Source organism: Saccostrea cucullata, unplaced genomic scaffold (genome assembly GCF_032062105.1).
Source record: "Saccostrea cucullata isolate Sc308-1 unplaced genomic scaffold, CSIRO_AGI_Scuc_v1 ctg281, whole genome shotgun sequence".
Lineage (NCBI taxonomy): Eukaryota > Metazoa > Mollusca > Bivalvia > Ostreida > Ostreidae > Saccostrea > Saccostrea cuccullata.
The window spans coordinates 792,821-807,413 of record NW_026926059.1 but is presented as its reverse complement, the minus strand read 5'-3'; the positions used below and the strand labels follow the sequence as shown (position 1 = coordinate 807,413).

The 14,593-nt window shown below is 35.6% G+C and overlaps 1 protein-coding gene across 1 annotated transcript; it reads left to right on the top strand.

Annotated features, from left to right (window-relative positions):
- The first annotated feature begins 1,645 nt into the window (after window positions 1-1,645).
- Window positions 1,646-14,241, top strand: LOC134270554 (sulfhydryl oxidase 1-like). The gene is made up of 10 exons (XM_062752798.1): window positions 1,646-1,997; window positions 6,925-7,025; window positions 8,376-8,527; window positions 9,107-9,197; window positions 9,389-9,522; window positions 9,705-9,893; window positions 10,155-10,284; window positions 10,493-10,606; window positions 11,720-11,858; window positions 12,345-14,241. The coding sequence occupies exons 1-10, from the start codon at window positions 1,766-1,768 to the stop codon at window positions 13,025-13,027; spliced, it is 1,965 nt and encodes a 654-aa protein (XP_062608782.1). The 5' UTR covers window positions 1,646-1,765; the 3' UTR covers window positions 13,028-14,241.
- Window positions 14,242-14,593: the final 352 nt, after the last annotated feature.

Below are 14,593 nucleotides of genomic sequence, written 5' to 3'. Positions count from 1 at the left end.
GGCCTTTAAATATAACTTTTAGAACAAGTTTGACTACGGAATAATCTGAGTATTTTATCAACAGACATATTAGTAGCTAGGGTTCACGGCGAATATGTGACCGATCAAAAGGCAGTATCAACTCCTACTATAGACTTTCTCCCACCACTGGAATTTTCGGGAGGAGAGGCATGTTCTATGCATTGTTCACAGTAAAAAGAACACAACCTGGGTGTAAGCACTACTAACAATCTAAGCTGGAATCCCCATATAGAGCAGGTCTCCAAAGAAGATGTGCTACACATCCACTACAGTACTTTGTGGGACCCCTATACCCAGAACAATATCAACAAGCTTGAAAGTGTAAGATATTATAACCGGTAGAATTACACAAGTCCTCTGAATAATTTATTTTAACGACCGAGGAGATGTCGCTACACATCAATGGTCATGTATGAAACCACAAATGAAATAAACAATTAAAATGAAGAGTTACTTTAAGTACTAAGTAGATGGACATAACTGACATAATTAAATTAATTGGATAATAATTAACATGTTCACTCAGAACAACAAGTGTACAATTATGTTAAATTAAGCACTATCAAAAGGAAATTATTGTTACCCAAAAATATGTTCATTTTACACGGTCACAATATGTTCTGGCTGACTAGCAGACACCAGCATACAGTGTCACCTACACGATTTAGCAGTTGGAATGGGAACCATGCACTGTAACATCGTAGACAAGCCGCCAAAGCAGTGTTGATGTAAAAGATCTTGCATTCTCTAGTAGTCATTCCATTCTCACCTTTTTAACATCCCACTATTGCAGCTACTAGAGGCCATCAACAAAGACTGCTAATTCTTTTTGCTAAAACAGACACCGACAAATGTTCCTTCTTTCAATCTGGGATCCGTCTGTGAAACACTTTACCATCTAGTGTCACAGAAACCCAATCCCTTGACTTATTCAAGTCGGGGCTGGGAAAAGATGGTAAACATTAGGTGACAGTAGTGTTTTATCCAGTTTTTTAATTGTAAATAGAGGGTTCTCCACTGCGCCTTCGTCAGTCCTATTTTAGTAAAGGGCGATGATGTCCAAAAGGCCCTGCACTGTACTGGAATAGAAGATGATTGATTGATTGTATATTGTTTAATGTCCCTCTCGAGAATATTTCACTCATACGAAGACGCACTTGCCGGTGGGGAGCTGCAAATTTTGTCATATACACGGCACTCAGGGCCATTGAGCAGGGAGGGATCTTTTTCGTGCCAGCACCTACTGCGACACCGGACCTCGGTTTATACGGTCTCACCCGAAGGACCGGTCTCCACGTCCCACAGTGGGATTTGAAGCCGCGACGAAAGGATCAACTCCTTACTTTGCAACTCAAGAGCAGACGCTCTAACCACTTCGCCACGCGGGCGACAAGAAGATGAACTGTGAAAATATCAATTCATGTAGAGAAAGTCAAGTGATTTTGAGTGAATTACTGTAGTCTTTCAGATTTCAAAACAGCATTTGAAAAAATTCTTCTTTTTAGAATCAACCCAAAAAATATTTTACTGTGTTTCTTAATGATCTACCACTTGGTATTTTTATACGAATACTGTGTTGTTCGAATTAACAATTTTCATTATATTCGCTCTCCTGACTGCGGAGGCGAGAAAAGTGAGCAGATGGTTTGTCAGACAGCGGCACTCAATCTGGTGACAGGTTTCTCGTTATGTGTTCGTTTCCTTTTTACTGACAGCTGTTTTGACGCAGTATGAAGACTGCAAAATGTCAACTTCAATGTTTTGTCTCTCCATATATACACTTCTCTGTCTGATTTCGCCATCTTTATCCTTATTGTACAACTCGACAGATGACGTGATCGGTTTAGACAATGCCACATTCTACCAAACTATATTGGGCTCAAATTTTGCCTGGAATGTTGAGTTTTATAACTCCTGGTGTGGACATTGTATCAACTTTGCTCCAACATATAAAAAGCTCGCCACAGATACGAAAGGTAGGTGTGTGGTTAAGTGGTGTTGTTCCTAGTACACTAATGTAAATATGCAGTGAAATACTGTACATCAAGTAGTATTCAAGCAATGAAATATTGGTTTCATGTTAAAATATCAGTTTATATCTAGTAAAAGTTGGAAAAAGTTAGAGTGATTCTTAGTCCTAAATATCTGACATTTTCTTGGCTGTTTTTCTTTCAATTTTGATATTTCATTTGTCAGGAAAATGTCAGAACCAGCGCCATTAGGAAAACATGAAAACAGGACTTGATTTGTGATAGATATTCAGAGAAAAAAATTAAATAAAGTACTGACCTGGTTTTAATTTTTTTTTTCATTATTTTATATTTTGTCTAAAAAGAGACTTTGGCATAAATTTCGTGTTTTGATTTTTTAAACTTGCGAACTGAGATATAAAACATGACAAAATAGCTCCCTGTACAATTTATCAATAGTACAATAATTTTAGTACTCATCAACATCATTTTGCATGATTTGTTTATAAAATGTACAACCCGATGAAAACATTTTTCCTGGCTGTGGATTGTTTTCATTTCGTACATTTGAAAATCTTGCAAGTCCTGTATCGAAATGTGGAGTGATGTTTTCTTTTCATCAGTGTTGGTGAATACTAGATGTATTCACCTATTGATAAATTGTGAGTTCGGTATTTAATTCGGTTCACAAGTGTTAAAAAAATCAACTCTGTAATTGTCTAATCAAATTTTTTCATGTTCTGCATACAAAACAGGAATATTTTATGATTATTTAAAAGCTCACCTGCTCATACTTTTTTTTTCATCGGATGTCTGCCAAACAAGAAATTGAAATGATGTGGCCTTATAAACCGCTGCACAGAATTTCGTCAAACTTTGCAGGTATTTAGGACACAATGTGTAGATGTGCATATTACCAGGAAATTCCGATACAGCGCAACTCCTCATAAACCGCTGCACAGAATTTCGTCAAACTTTGCAGATATATACCGGTATTTAGGACACAATGTGTAATGTGCATTGCATCATTCAATAAATTGTAACAGAACCTTTTATATAGGGGTGTAAGATTATTATTTCAGATGTGCATATTACCAAAATTCCGGTTCCTTTATTTTTTCCGGAAAAAATGTTTTTGGCCATACCTTGGATGAAAGTTTGTCAAAAAACTGCTGCAAAATTCCTTTTGCAAATATTTAGGACACAATTGATCATTATTATCAACTTGGATTTTGTCAATCATAAACTTTGCAGATTTAGGACACAATATGTAGATGTGCAACATTCCAAGGCCAGAATTAAAATCTACTCCTCTTAAACTGTTGTAAATTTTATGCTTTTAAATATTCCATTATTTTATCCCAAAGAGTTTTGCCTATGTAAACAAAATTGTTTGAATGAAAAAGGATTCCAATTTATTTATGTCCTCATATGCAAGACATTTTGATGTGAAGATTTTTTTGCAATTATTGATCTATACTATGTAAAAGTGCACTAGCTGTGCCTTTCATTATGTGTTTCACACTTTGCATGCTAATGAGTAATGATTGATGTGTTGTTTAAAATACTTAGAGTGTTTTTTAATTATATACATGTACCTTCATATTGATGTCAATAAATGAAATGTATTATATGAATAACATGATTGCAGTTACAAACTACTAAAATAACCTTAATCTAACTTTTCATCAATTTTTCCATTAATTACTCTGTTTATTAAATAAATTTACTTTGTTGTGTATGTTGAACACATTTTTTAATAAAAATTATAAAAGATTTAACTAAAATCATAATTTTAACCTTGATATCAGACGGCAAGTGACATCCTTGTCATTGCCCAAGTCTGTATCCAATGGACATACATTAAATAAATTGGCCTAGAGACATGACGTTTTGACATAACATGTATTCTATTGCAATTCCAAATTAGCAAAAAAAGATTTTCGACTTACGACATTTTGATATTACATATCAATATTGCATCACTAAATTGTTGTAAGATTATTATTTCAGATTTTTATATTATAAAATTCAAAAAATAAATTCCTTCAAAATCAATTGATCATTATTATCAACTTTGATTTAATCAGTAATAGTGATTTTTCTCTTTATAAACAAATTAAACACACACTTGTGTTGCTTACAAAAATCTGAAACTGTATAATTACTACTAAAATTTCTAAAGGAGATTGAAAGTCTTTCCCAACATTAAATAAATCAGCTTAAAAGCTTTTTTGCATATCAATAAGTTATTATAGATTTTTATCAAAGGACTAGTAATAGTGATTTTTTCCATAAACACACCTTGTGTTGCACAAAAATCTGACTGTGTTTCAATTAACTGTACAAAATTTAATTTTCTAGCCAATGGAAAAAAAAACATAGGGGCTCTTTTAAAACTTTATGAACAAAAGTTCAAAATTTGCCATATGTGCATAGAAAAGAAAATATCTTACATAAACGATAAAAGTAAACAATCTTTGATGACACTTGAAGATGTTTGTGTGTAATTTGGTTAGTGTGGGTTGAATGTCACTTAACTGTACACATATTTTGCATCAATCTAATAAATGATACAGCATGAATGATAAATTAATAGATATGACCCAAGTCTAGGAGGGATTAATTAAAGATGGTGTAAGGCTGTAAAGATGAATGCTGTGGCCATCTGTCCTTTCTCATGATGTACTTATCTGTAGTGAATCATGTTTTACAGAGACTAAGCAGATACAATATATCCTAGTGTAGAAGCAGGTGCCCCTAATTCTGCACTGTATTGATCAGCACACTGCACTTCAAAACTAAGCTGTCAGTATTTAATGGTTCCATGACATAAAACAACATATGTGATCCTGTTTGTATGATGCTATTGGAATCAGCTTTAATATCTCTAAATACCTTGTTTCACATACCGGTTTATGTTTTTGGTTACATATACATGTGATCTATGGTAGGATAATGGATTTGCAAGCATTTCCTGGGAGCAAACATGAAATGAACTAATAAATGCATTGAATGTTGACTGAATACACATTTATAACAGTAAAAGTTCAAGTTAGCATTCCAGTACAAAATGGAATAAATTTTCTTAGAAGCCAAATAAATGGTAAACCCTTATCTGCATATTGTGATTGAAAGTTAATTATTAAAGCAGTCATATATCATCAATGAATGAATGCCTTTGACAGCTCATTTGGGCCAGAGGCTCATGTAAGCTTTTTAATACTTACATTACCCATAGCCGTTTTTCTCAGTGTTGGGGAAAAGATGAACATTTTTTAACTCAAAATACCTCAGAGTGAAGTCACATTTTTGCCCTAGTACCTTTTGTATTTTTTGTGAGGATATAAGTTCATCAGCTTTTAAAATATTAAAATTTATTTATTATATACATATGTGCATACATGTAAAAGGAGTTCAAGGTAATTCTCTTCATATACTATATGATCTTACTCTTTGTTTTTCAACACAGAAATTTCTTTTTTCTGGGATATATAAACATTGAAAAAATCTCTCATTTTAAAAACTTGTTAATAAAACAAAAACTCAGATCCTTATCAATTACTTTAAATTTTTCTGTAAAAGATTCATCACAAACCCACTGTGTCTGATTAATGAGACTTTGAACTTTACTTAATCCACCTATAGAATATTAATGTGTACTTATGTACTTACAGAAACTTTCTGTATCCCTGGTAGTGTAGGTCTGTAACTTAATGTTTATAGTCTGAAAAAGAAAGATGGAGGAGGAGAGAACTTCTGATCCATTGATTAAACAAGAGGCCCATGGGCCACATCGCTCACCTGAGTAGCTTTGACCATGCTGTTCTTTACCTGATTTCCCCCCTAGTAATACATATTGTGACCCCACCCTACCCCACGGGTCATAATTTTGACAATTTAAAATCTACACTACCCCAGGATGCATTCGCAGAAGTTTAAGCTTTTATGGCCCAGTGGTTCTTGAGAAGAAGATTTTTTAAAGATTTTTCCTATTTATTTCTATGTAAAACTTGGATTCCCTATTGTGGCCCCGCCCTGCCCCCAGGGGTCATGATTTTTACAATTTAGAATTTACACTACCCTGGGATGCTTCCACATAAGTTTCAGCTTTTCTGGCCCAGTGGTTCTGGAGAAGAGAAGATTTTTTAATGACCCCACCCTATTTTTGTCTTTTCGTGATTATCTCCCCTTGTGAAGGGACTTGGCTCTTCATTTTAACAATTTTAACTCCCCTTCATCCAAGGATGCTTTGTACCAAGTTTAGTTAAAATTGGCCCAGTGGTTCTTGAGAAGAAGTCGAAAATGTGAAAAGTTTACAGACGGACAGACAGCTAGACAGCTAGATGGATGACGGACAAAATGTCATCAGAAAAGCTCACTTGAACCTTTGGCTCAGGGGAGCTAAAAAGGTCCATAAGTATTTTGCACAAAATAATGTGCACGTTTCTCAAGAAAAAATCTCTTCACCTCAGTATAGATTGTAAACACATTTTTTTCACTAATCTACAGCAGTTCACACGATCATTGTCAATGGCCCCCATGGACCTTATATTGAGACCATTGAAAATGTTGCCTGTTGTCATGCCACCCAAAATGGCAGTGCATGTATAAAGAGGCAACATTTTTTATGGTTTCATTTTAAGGCCCAGGAGGGCTATAAACACAGGTTGTGCTGACTGTTTTCTTGGAGAAGGGCCCAAAGTTAAAATAATAATTTATTTGACTGAGTTTTGATGTTTATGCCAAAAAACTGACCAAAACTGACCCCTTTAGACATTGTTCTCTGTAAAAGAAACAAAATGTTTATATACTTTCAGATTAATTTCTGGACATTGCAAAACTATTTTCTAAATAAATTTTTATATAGAAGACTATTTTTGGCCTGAATTTTTACTCTCTCCCTACGATATATTTTAATTTTTATTTGAAGGATGGCAGGGGGCTATTGGAGTAGCAGCCATTGATTGCTCAGATGTTAAAAACCAGGCTATATGTACGCACTATGAGGTGAAGGGCTTCCCCACTCTGAAGGTAAGGGAAAAACACATGAACCAGGCTATATGTATGCACTATGAAGTGAAGGGCTTCCCCACTCTAAAAGTAAGGGAAAAACGTATGAACCAGGCTATATGTACGCATTATGAAATGAAGGGCTTCCCCACTCTAAAGGTAAGGGAAAAACGTATGAATCAGGCTATATGTACTCACTATGAGGTGAAGGGCTTTCCCACTTTAAAGGTTAGTGAAAAATATAAACCAAGCTATATGTACTCACTACAAGGTCAAAGACTTCTTGTCTTTGATAGTATTATAATACCGGTATATGTTTATGTTCATTCATCAATCAAGGATTCAGTTCTTTACTGTAAAAAACAGAAATGATTGGTTAATAATTCAGGGTGTTAGTTTTGAGAGAAAAAAACATTCAAGATTTTTTTTAGTTTCAATATGTATGTTGCACAAAATTACACTTTAAATTAACATAAAAACTTCATATTGGCAGAATAAAACCTAACTTACAAAACAATAAGGATTATTTAATATCAGATGAAATGCCACATCAATTCAAGTCAATCTGTTTCTCTGATATTTCAGTAATTTTCTGAATGATATATTGATATGCTTATGGGGCTGTCAATTGAAGCAGTGAAAAGTTCAGTAGTGGCCTTAGGTAGGATTATTTACAGGGAATCTGAGATATTTTCATCCTCTGATAAAAATTGTCAGCTGGTTTAGCAATATCATCTCAATTGGTCTGACAAAACTGACTTGAGGTGATGGTGCAAGACCAACATTTTATACCCTGGTTCTTTTTGTCAATGCATATTGTGATAACACATTTTATAAATATCAGAGATTTATCTAAGTGTGTTAATATATTTGTCCATTTTTAACTGTCTATGTGGTACTTCCTGATTTTATTTCAATAATTTACATAGTCTCTACAGATCAAGTGACACCAAAGAGCTATCGGAGTAGCAGCTGCTTAGAGAATTTATTGCAATATTTTAAATGAATAGATAACATGTTATAGGAGTGTAATGATATCTCAATTTGTTCCTATCTTTTTGTTTTATGAAATTATTATAGTGAAAAATAGGAGTTTCATATTTTTAACCAACAGAACTGTAATTTAAGGTTAAAGTAATATTATCAAAAATGAGGAATGAATGATTTTCAGTTTATTTCTTGTAATAATTTACAGTTGCACAACTATATAAATTAAAGACTCTCTCTCTCTCTCTCTCTCTCTCTCTCTCTCTCTCTCTCTCTCTCTCATTTGTGTCATATGGAGATTTTTCTAATTTTAAAAGATTTTGAATCTAGGACTGGCCATTTGTGGATTTGTAAACCTATACTTATCCCCCCTCTATATTTCAGTTGATTCCTCCAGGAGCCGGTCATGAGGATCTTGGGCTGGACTATTACAGCATTGACCAATCAGAGATAGAGACCATGATGATTGATTACCTGACCAATCTGACCATAGTGAACAGGAGACCACGAGGATGTCCCTACCTGCTACCCCTCAGGTGAGTGACCATAGTGAACAGGAGACCACGAGGATGTCCCTACCTGTTACCCCTCAGGTGAGTGACCATAGTGAACAGGAGACCACAAGGATGTCCATACCTGTTACCCCTCAGGGGAGTGACCATAGTGAACAGGAGACCACGAGGATGTCCCTACCTGCTACCCCTCAGGTGAGTGACCATAGTGAACAGGAGATCACTAGGATGTCCCTACCTGCTACCCCTCAGGTGAGTGACCATAGTGAACAGGAGACCACGAGGATGTCCCTACCTGCTACCCCTCAGGTGAGTGACCATAGTGAACAGGAGACCACGAGGATGTCCCTACCTGCTACCTCTCAGGTGAGTGACCATAGTGAACAGGAGATCACGAGGATGTCCCTACCTGCTACCCCTCAGGTGAGACGACAGGAGCAGCCCATCAATGAACCAATGGCAGGGCTGCTCGTGGTTGCAGAGGTCAAAGGAACCATGTTTATATATTTCATATAAGCTATGTTCAAGCGAAATTTTTATTTTAACTCTCCTCAAACCAGCGGGTCAATATCATCAACATCTTTTTTTATGAAATTCTTACAGACATATAGAAAACATTTGGCAGTCGGCGAGGCGGGAGCACAAGCTTGTGGCCCTCATCTTTGAGGAGGAGGCATCATATCTGGGGAGACAAGTAAGATAGTAAATGTGTATAGTGCTAATTCGTCAATATGCCAACAACTCAATAGACAATACCTAGTAATTGCACTAAATTTTGAATATTTCAATTTATGTACGTGAACAGTATTTTACTTGTCTTTTTTCCTTTTATTCTGTAATTGTCAATATCCTTTCATTTATAACCAAATCATTATTGTCTTGTAGGTAATGTTGGATCTGAGCCTGAATTCTAACATCCTAGTTCTTAGAATGGATGCCCAGAGCACCAAAAAGTTTGGCATCAAAGCCTTTCCATCTCTGTATTTGTTTGAACCTCATGGTTTTAAGCAGCTTGCAAAGTAAGAGCTCTGTTTGTTAAGACTGTTTTTTAAATTAGTATAATACTTGGATAGTACTGTATGTATTTACTTTGCCTTGTTGTAGGAATAGGGCTAAAATACGCTTATTCTGATGCCCAATCCCAGTCACATTTCTGGCATGTTTTTACAAGTTTCATGTAATGTTTATCTCTTGTTTTCAGAGGTTATACAGACAGAGCCTCCTTTGTGAGTGCATTGACAGCCCTCATCTCTGCAGAGAAACCAGAGAGTGGGAACCAGCAACCACTGCCACACTTTGAGCATGTGCAACAGGAAGTTGATGTTCTTCAACCCAAAAATCAGGAAAAGAATGTCCAAGACATGACTATAAAAGAAAAAAGCCCTGAAAAGTTAGTTTGTATATATATAAAAAATTTCAAGTAAATCTAATTGTCATTTCAGAGGAGTAAATTTACCGGCGACATCTGGTCTTTGGCCCTCCAAAGACCCCAATCATCCTGGTCAACCAAATGTAACGGGAGAAGAAAATGCATCAAAACACAAACTTGCTCTACCAACTGTATCTGGCCACCGGCGATGTATTTGTAAAGAAGCATCAAAACACAAACTTTGTACATGTATTTGTAAGCTATTTTTTGATATCCCATTAGGTATGCTGTCCACATGCAGGACTTGGAGTCAGCCTTGACCTACTGTTTGAGGCATGAGGTGGCCATCCACAAAGACATTCAGGGGGAGGATCTAAAAGCTCTCCAGCATTTTGTTCGCATTCTTGCTAAAGTAAGACATATAATAATCATAATTTTAATTCCTCATAAGTAAAAGAACAGAATATTCTCAAATCCTGTACTACAAAGCATCAATTAAGCCTTGGTAGTCTAAATTTACTTTCATTTATACTTCCATTCTTTTTAATACAAGGTAGATTTTTTTGAAAAAGTACAGTTGCTAGAAGAAGTTAGTAAAATTTACACTTTTCTATTTTTAGTATTTTCCAGGCCGGGAGGAGGTGAGTAGTTTTCTGAGGAAGCTGTCCAGTTGGCTGGAAGGGGTACCCGACATAACAAGCTACCACTGGTCACACATGATTGAATCTCTACAGGTAGGTCTGTCTGCTACCACTGGTCACACATGATTGAATCTCTACAGGTAGGTCTATCTGCTACCACTGTTCACACATGATTGAATCTCTACAGGTAGGTCTATCTGCTACCACTGGTCACACATGATCGAATCTCTACAGGTAGGTCTATGTGTTACACTGGTCATCACACATGATTGAATCACTACAGGTAGGTCTATCTGCTCTACAGGTAGGTCTATCTGCTACCACTGGTCACACATGATTGAATCTCTACAGGTAGGTCTATCTGCTACCACTGTTCACACATGATTGAATCTCTACAGGTAGGTCTATCTGCTACCACTGGTCACACATGATTGAATCACTACAGGTAGGTCAATCAGCTACCACTGTTCACACATTATTAAATCTCTACAGGTAGGTCTATCTGCTACCACTGGTCACACATGATTGAATCTCTACAGGTAGGTCTATCTGCTACCACTGGTCACACATGATCGAATCTCTACAGGTAGGTCTATGTGTTACACTGGTCATCACACATGATTGAATCACTACAGGTAGGTCTATCTGCTACCACTGTTCACACATGATTGAATCTCTACAGGTAGGTCTATCTGCTACCACTGGTCACACATGATTGATGTAATGTTCACACATGATTGAATCTCTACAGTGTGTAACTGGTCACACATATTGTTGTTTTTTGTTCACACATGATTGAATCTCTAAATTTTTCACACATATGCAAGGGATATAAATGTCCCATAAAAGACACATGGATATGAAGATAACCAGACATAACAGCATTCACACATCGCAAAGTCACACATAAAACAATACCACTGTTCACACATGATTGAATCTCTACAGGTAGGTCTATCTGCTACCACTGGTCACACATGATTGAATCACTACAGGTAGGTCTATCTGCTACCACTGGTCACACATGATTGAATCACTACAGGTCAATCTGATCAAATGCTTTGCCAAAGGCTCCTTCATCTTCTGTTATATGCTTCATATGTAAACCAAGTTGTTGTTTTTTCAAAGATACAAATTTTTCTGTATGCAAGGGATATAAAGTCCCATAAAAACTTTTTAGTTGATTTTTCTGCTCTTCTTTCATAGACTGTTGATTCGTTTCTGCCTGAGACAGTTCACTGGGTTTCCTGTCAGGGCAGTCAGACACATTTCCGTGGTTACCCGTGTGGCATGTGGACTCTGTTTCACACACTCACTGTCAACTCCTATCTGTACGGGAAAGACAGTAAGTTCATAAGACTATAGGATTAACTTAAAGGGTAATACATGATCTACATAATACAGGTATACACATTTCTAGTCTGAGAAGGCTTGTGACAGTCTTTTATACTTTGAATAATAATTTGAAAAAAGTAATTTTTGGATGCATATTTTATGTTTTCATTAAATGTATAAGATATTTTATTTTTTGCAAGTTTTGATTTTCAAAAATACCTGTGTTTTACCTGTGAAATAGAATTAATTCATACGAAAGCAAAAAACTGTAAAGCTAGAAACATTGATGATGTGGAAACCTTGATGAAATTGTCAAATTTTTAATGATAGTCAAAATTTCCACTTGCCAACTTTTACAATGTTATGGAATAGCACTGTAAAATAGAAGTTGATTGTCAACATTTCCACTCGCCATATTTGGAATATACTGAAATTGTCAAACTTGCAACCCTTCAATATTGCCACTTTACAGTAACCAAAATATGTATTTTTGTAGGTCCTAAGTTCCTATACAAGGATGTTCTTATAGCTATAGGAGGCTATATGAAGCATTTCTTTGGCTGTGCTTATTGCAGCAGACATTTCACAAAGATGGCAGCAACCATCGACACGGAGGTGACCTCACCTAAAGAGCTAGTCCTCTGGCTGTGGAGGTCACACAACAAGGTCAATAAGAGGCTCCACGGGAACACCTCAGAAGACCCTAAACACCCAAAAGTCCCTTTTCCCCCCAAATCTGCCTGCTCAAAGTGTCACAGGTCCCAAGACAATAAAGATCCAGAGTTTGATGAAGAGGCTGTGTTGATTTATCTGTTAGAGTTGTATGGATCTGATCACATCATTAGCATTCCAAACGACATGGAGAACATTCCAGAAATCAGTTCAGATAAGAAAGACATGGACTGGTGGCAGAAGATGCAGAGGAGTAAGGATCTGGAGAAACTCCGCAAGCTTCGTCAACAGAAGCAGGAGGAGAAGAGGAAGAGGCTGTTGTCCAGAGCGGCGGGTCTCCGTAAAGGTTCCTCACGGGACGTTAATCTCCCGGCCGTCGGCGTCGTCAGCACCACTGACATGGGACTCTGTGCTGTGTATTATGTATTGTGTGTGTCTATCATTATTGCTTTATATTATCATTTTTTCTACAAGAGAAGATGCAAATCTAAAAAACACTTTACATGATTCCATATAAGGGAGGATTTTATTCATGTACCCAAAGTCCTTAAGCCTTAAATTGATAGTGAAATCAAGATGTATCAAATGAAAATGTATTACTTTCTTGGACAAGCAATATAAAAACATCATTATATTTTTTTAATCATTTTTCTAGTTGGGTCTGTGACTTTAAAGTACGGAGAATTATGCTAGTCGGTAATTGTAACATTTAATCTGTGATTTTTTACTACATGTTTCAGTTACAGTGCTGTCCTTTGCTACCACCTCCATTGGCCTTTCCAAATTTATATTTTTTTCTTCAAGAAGCTTTATGTTTTATGTGTCTGATGTGTATTTATTAGAGTTGTAAACTCAATATAACAGCACTATTTAATGATCACCAAAGAAGCTGTGATTCACTGAGTTAAAAAGCATATAAGAAACACAGCCAATTGTGCCTAACATTAACTTCACATTGAAATAACATTAAATTAATGTTAGGCACAATTGCCTGTATACAGTGATTCTGTGCAACATATAACCAATTGAAAGATGCTAAAAAAAAACTTGTTGTGAAATCCTTGTCCTATACTAGTACTAGTATTTGACACTAAAGATTTATCACTATTTTAAAAGTACATGTATTTGAGTACCCATGGATAAATTCAAATAATTTTTAACCAGATTTGTAGATGGAGACAAGTATTAACATTTGATTTGGGATTTTAATTTATTTCTAATTTGAATGATTTTTTCAGAATTATTCACAATTGTCTGTTTGAACTCAAACTGCAGCTATTGATTTTCACAACTTGGGTACATTCTGCAAAAATATGCTAATAAAAAGTTCACAGCTAGATGTTCAGCAAAACTCGTAATATAAGAAATTACAGATATAGTGAAGTAATTTTATAGGTCCCAGTGACTTCATTGTAACCAAGTTTTACTGTATTCTCCAGTCAAAGGCAGGGGCCCAGTTTACAGTACAGAGCCTATATTTCTGTCTTGTTCTCAATAAGCTAAGTTTATCTTGCATTGCTTTATTAATAAATCTCTGCTGAATTTTTTTTTCTTCAGCAGTACCCATGTTTTAGAGGCTTGACTGTGAATATGTCCTGTAGTGTTTATGTTCTGTTATATACATTACAATGTTGTCCCATATGATACTAATGACCACAATGTTTTTATTTTTGTAGACTTGAGTAAGTGGTTTGATTGTTGTTATTTTAAGATATTTTTTTTTAAAGAAATATTCTTGTATATACAATAAAGTTGTTTTTACAATGAAGTTGTAAATTAAGATGAGTAAATATTTATAAATAAGTAATACAATGTAGTGAATGTACATGTAATGGCGATTCTGAAACATTCAAATTATTTTAGTGATCAATGTACGTACAACAGTTGAATGGGATGAATTTTGCGACATCATATATTTTGTAGCTTAATTGAAATCTAGAAGTTGTCTTTTGATCAGATGTAAATGATAATATCATTGGTTTTGAATAGAGAAAGGCACCAAAGTATGACATCTGTATTCATCTGCACCTATTCCTGTAAGTCTCATGTTGCTAAGAAGCTATCATGATCTAA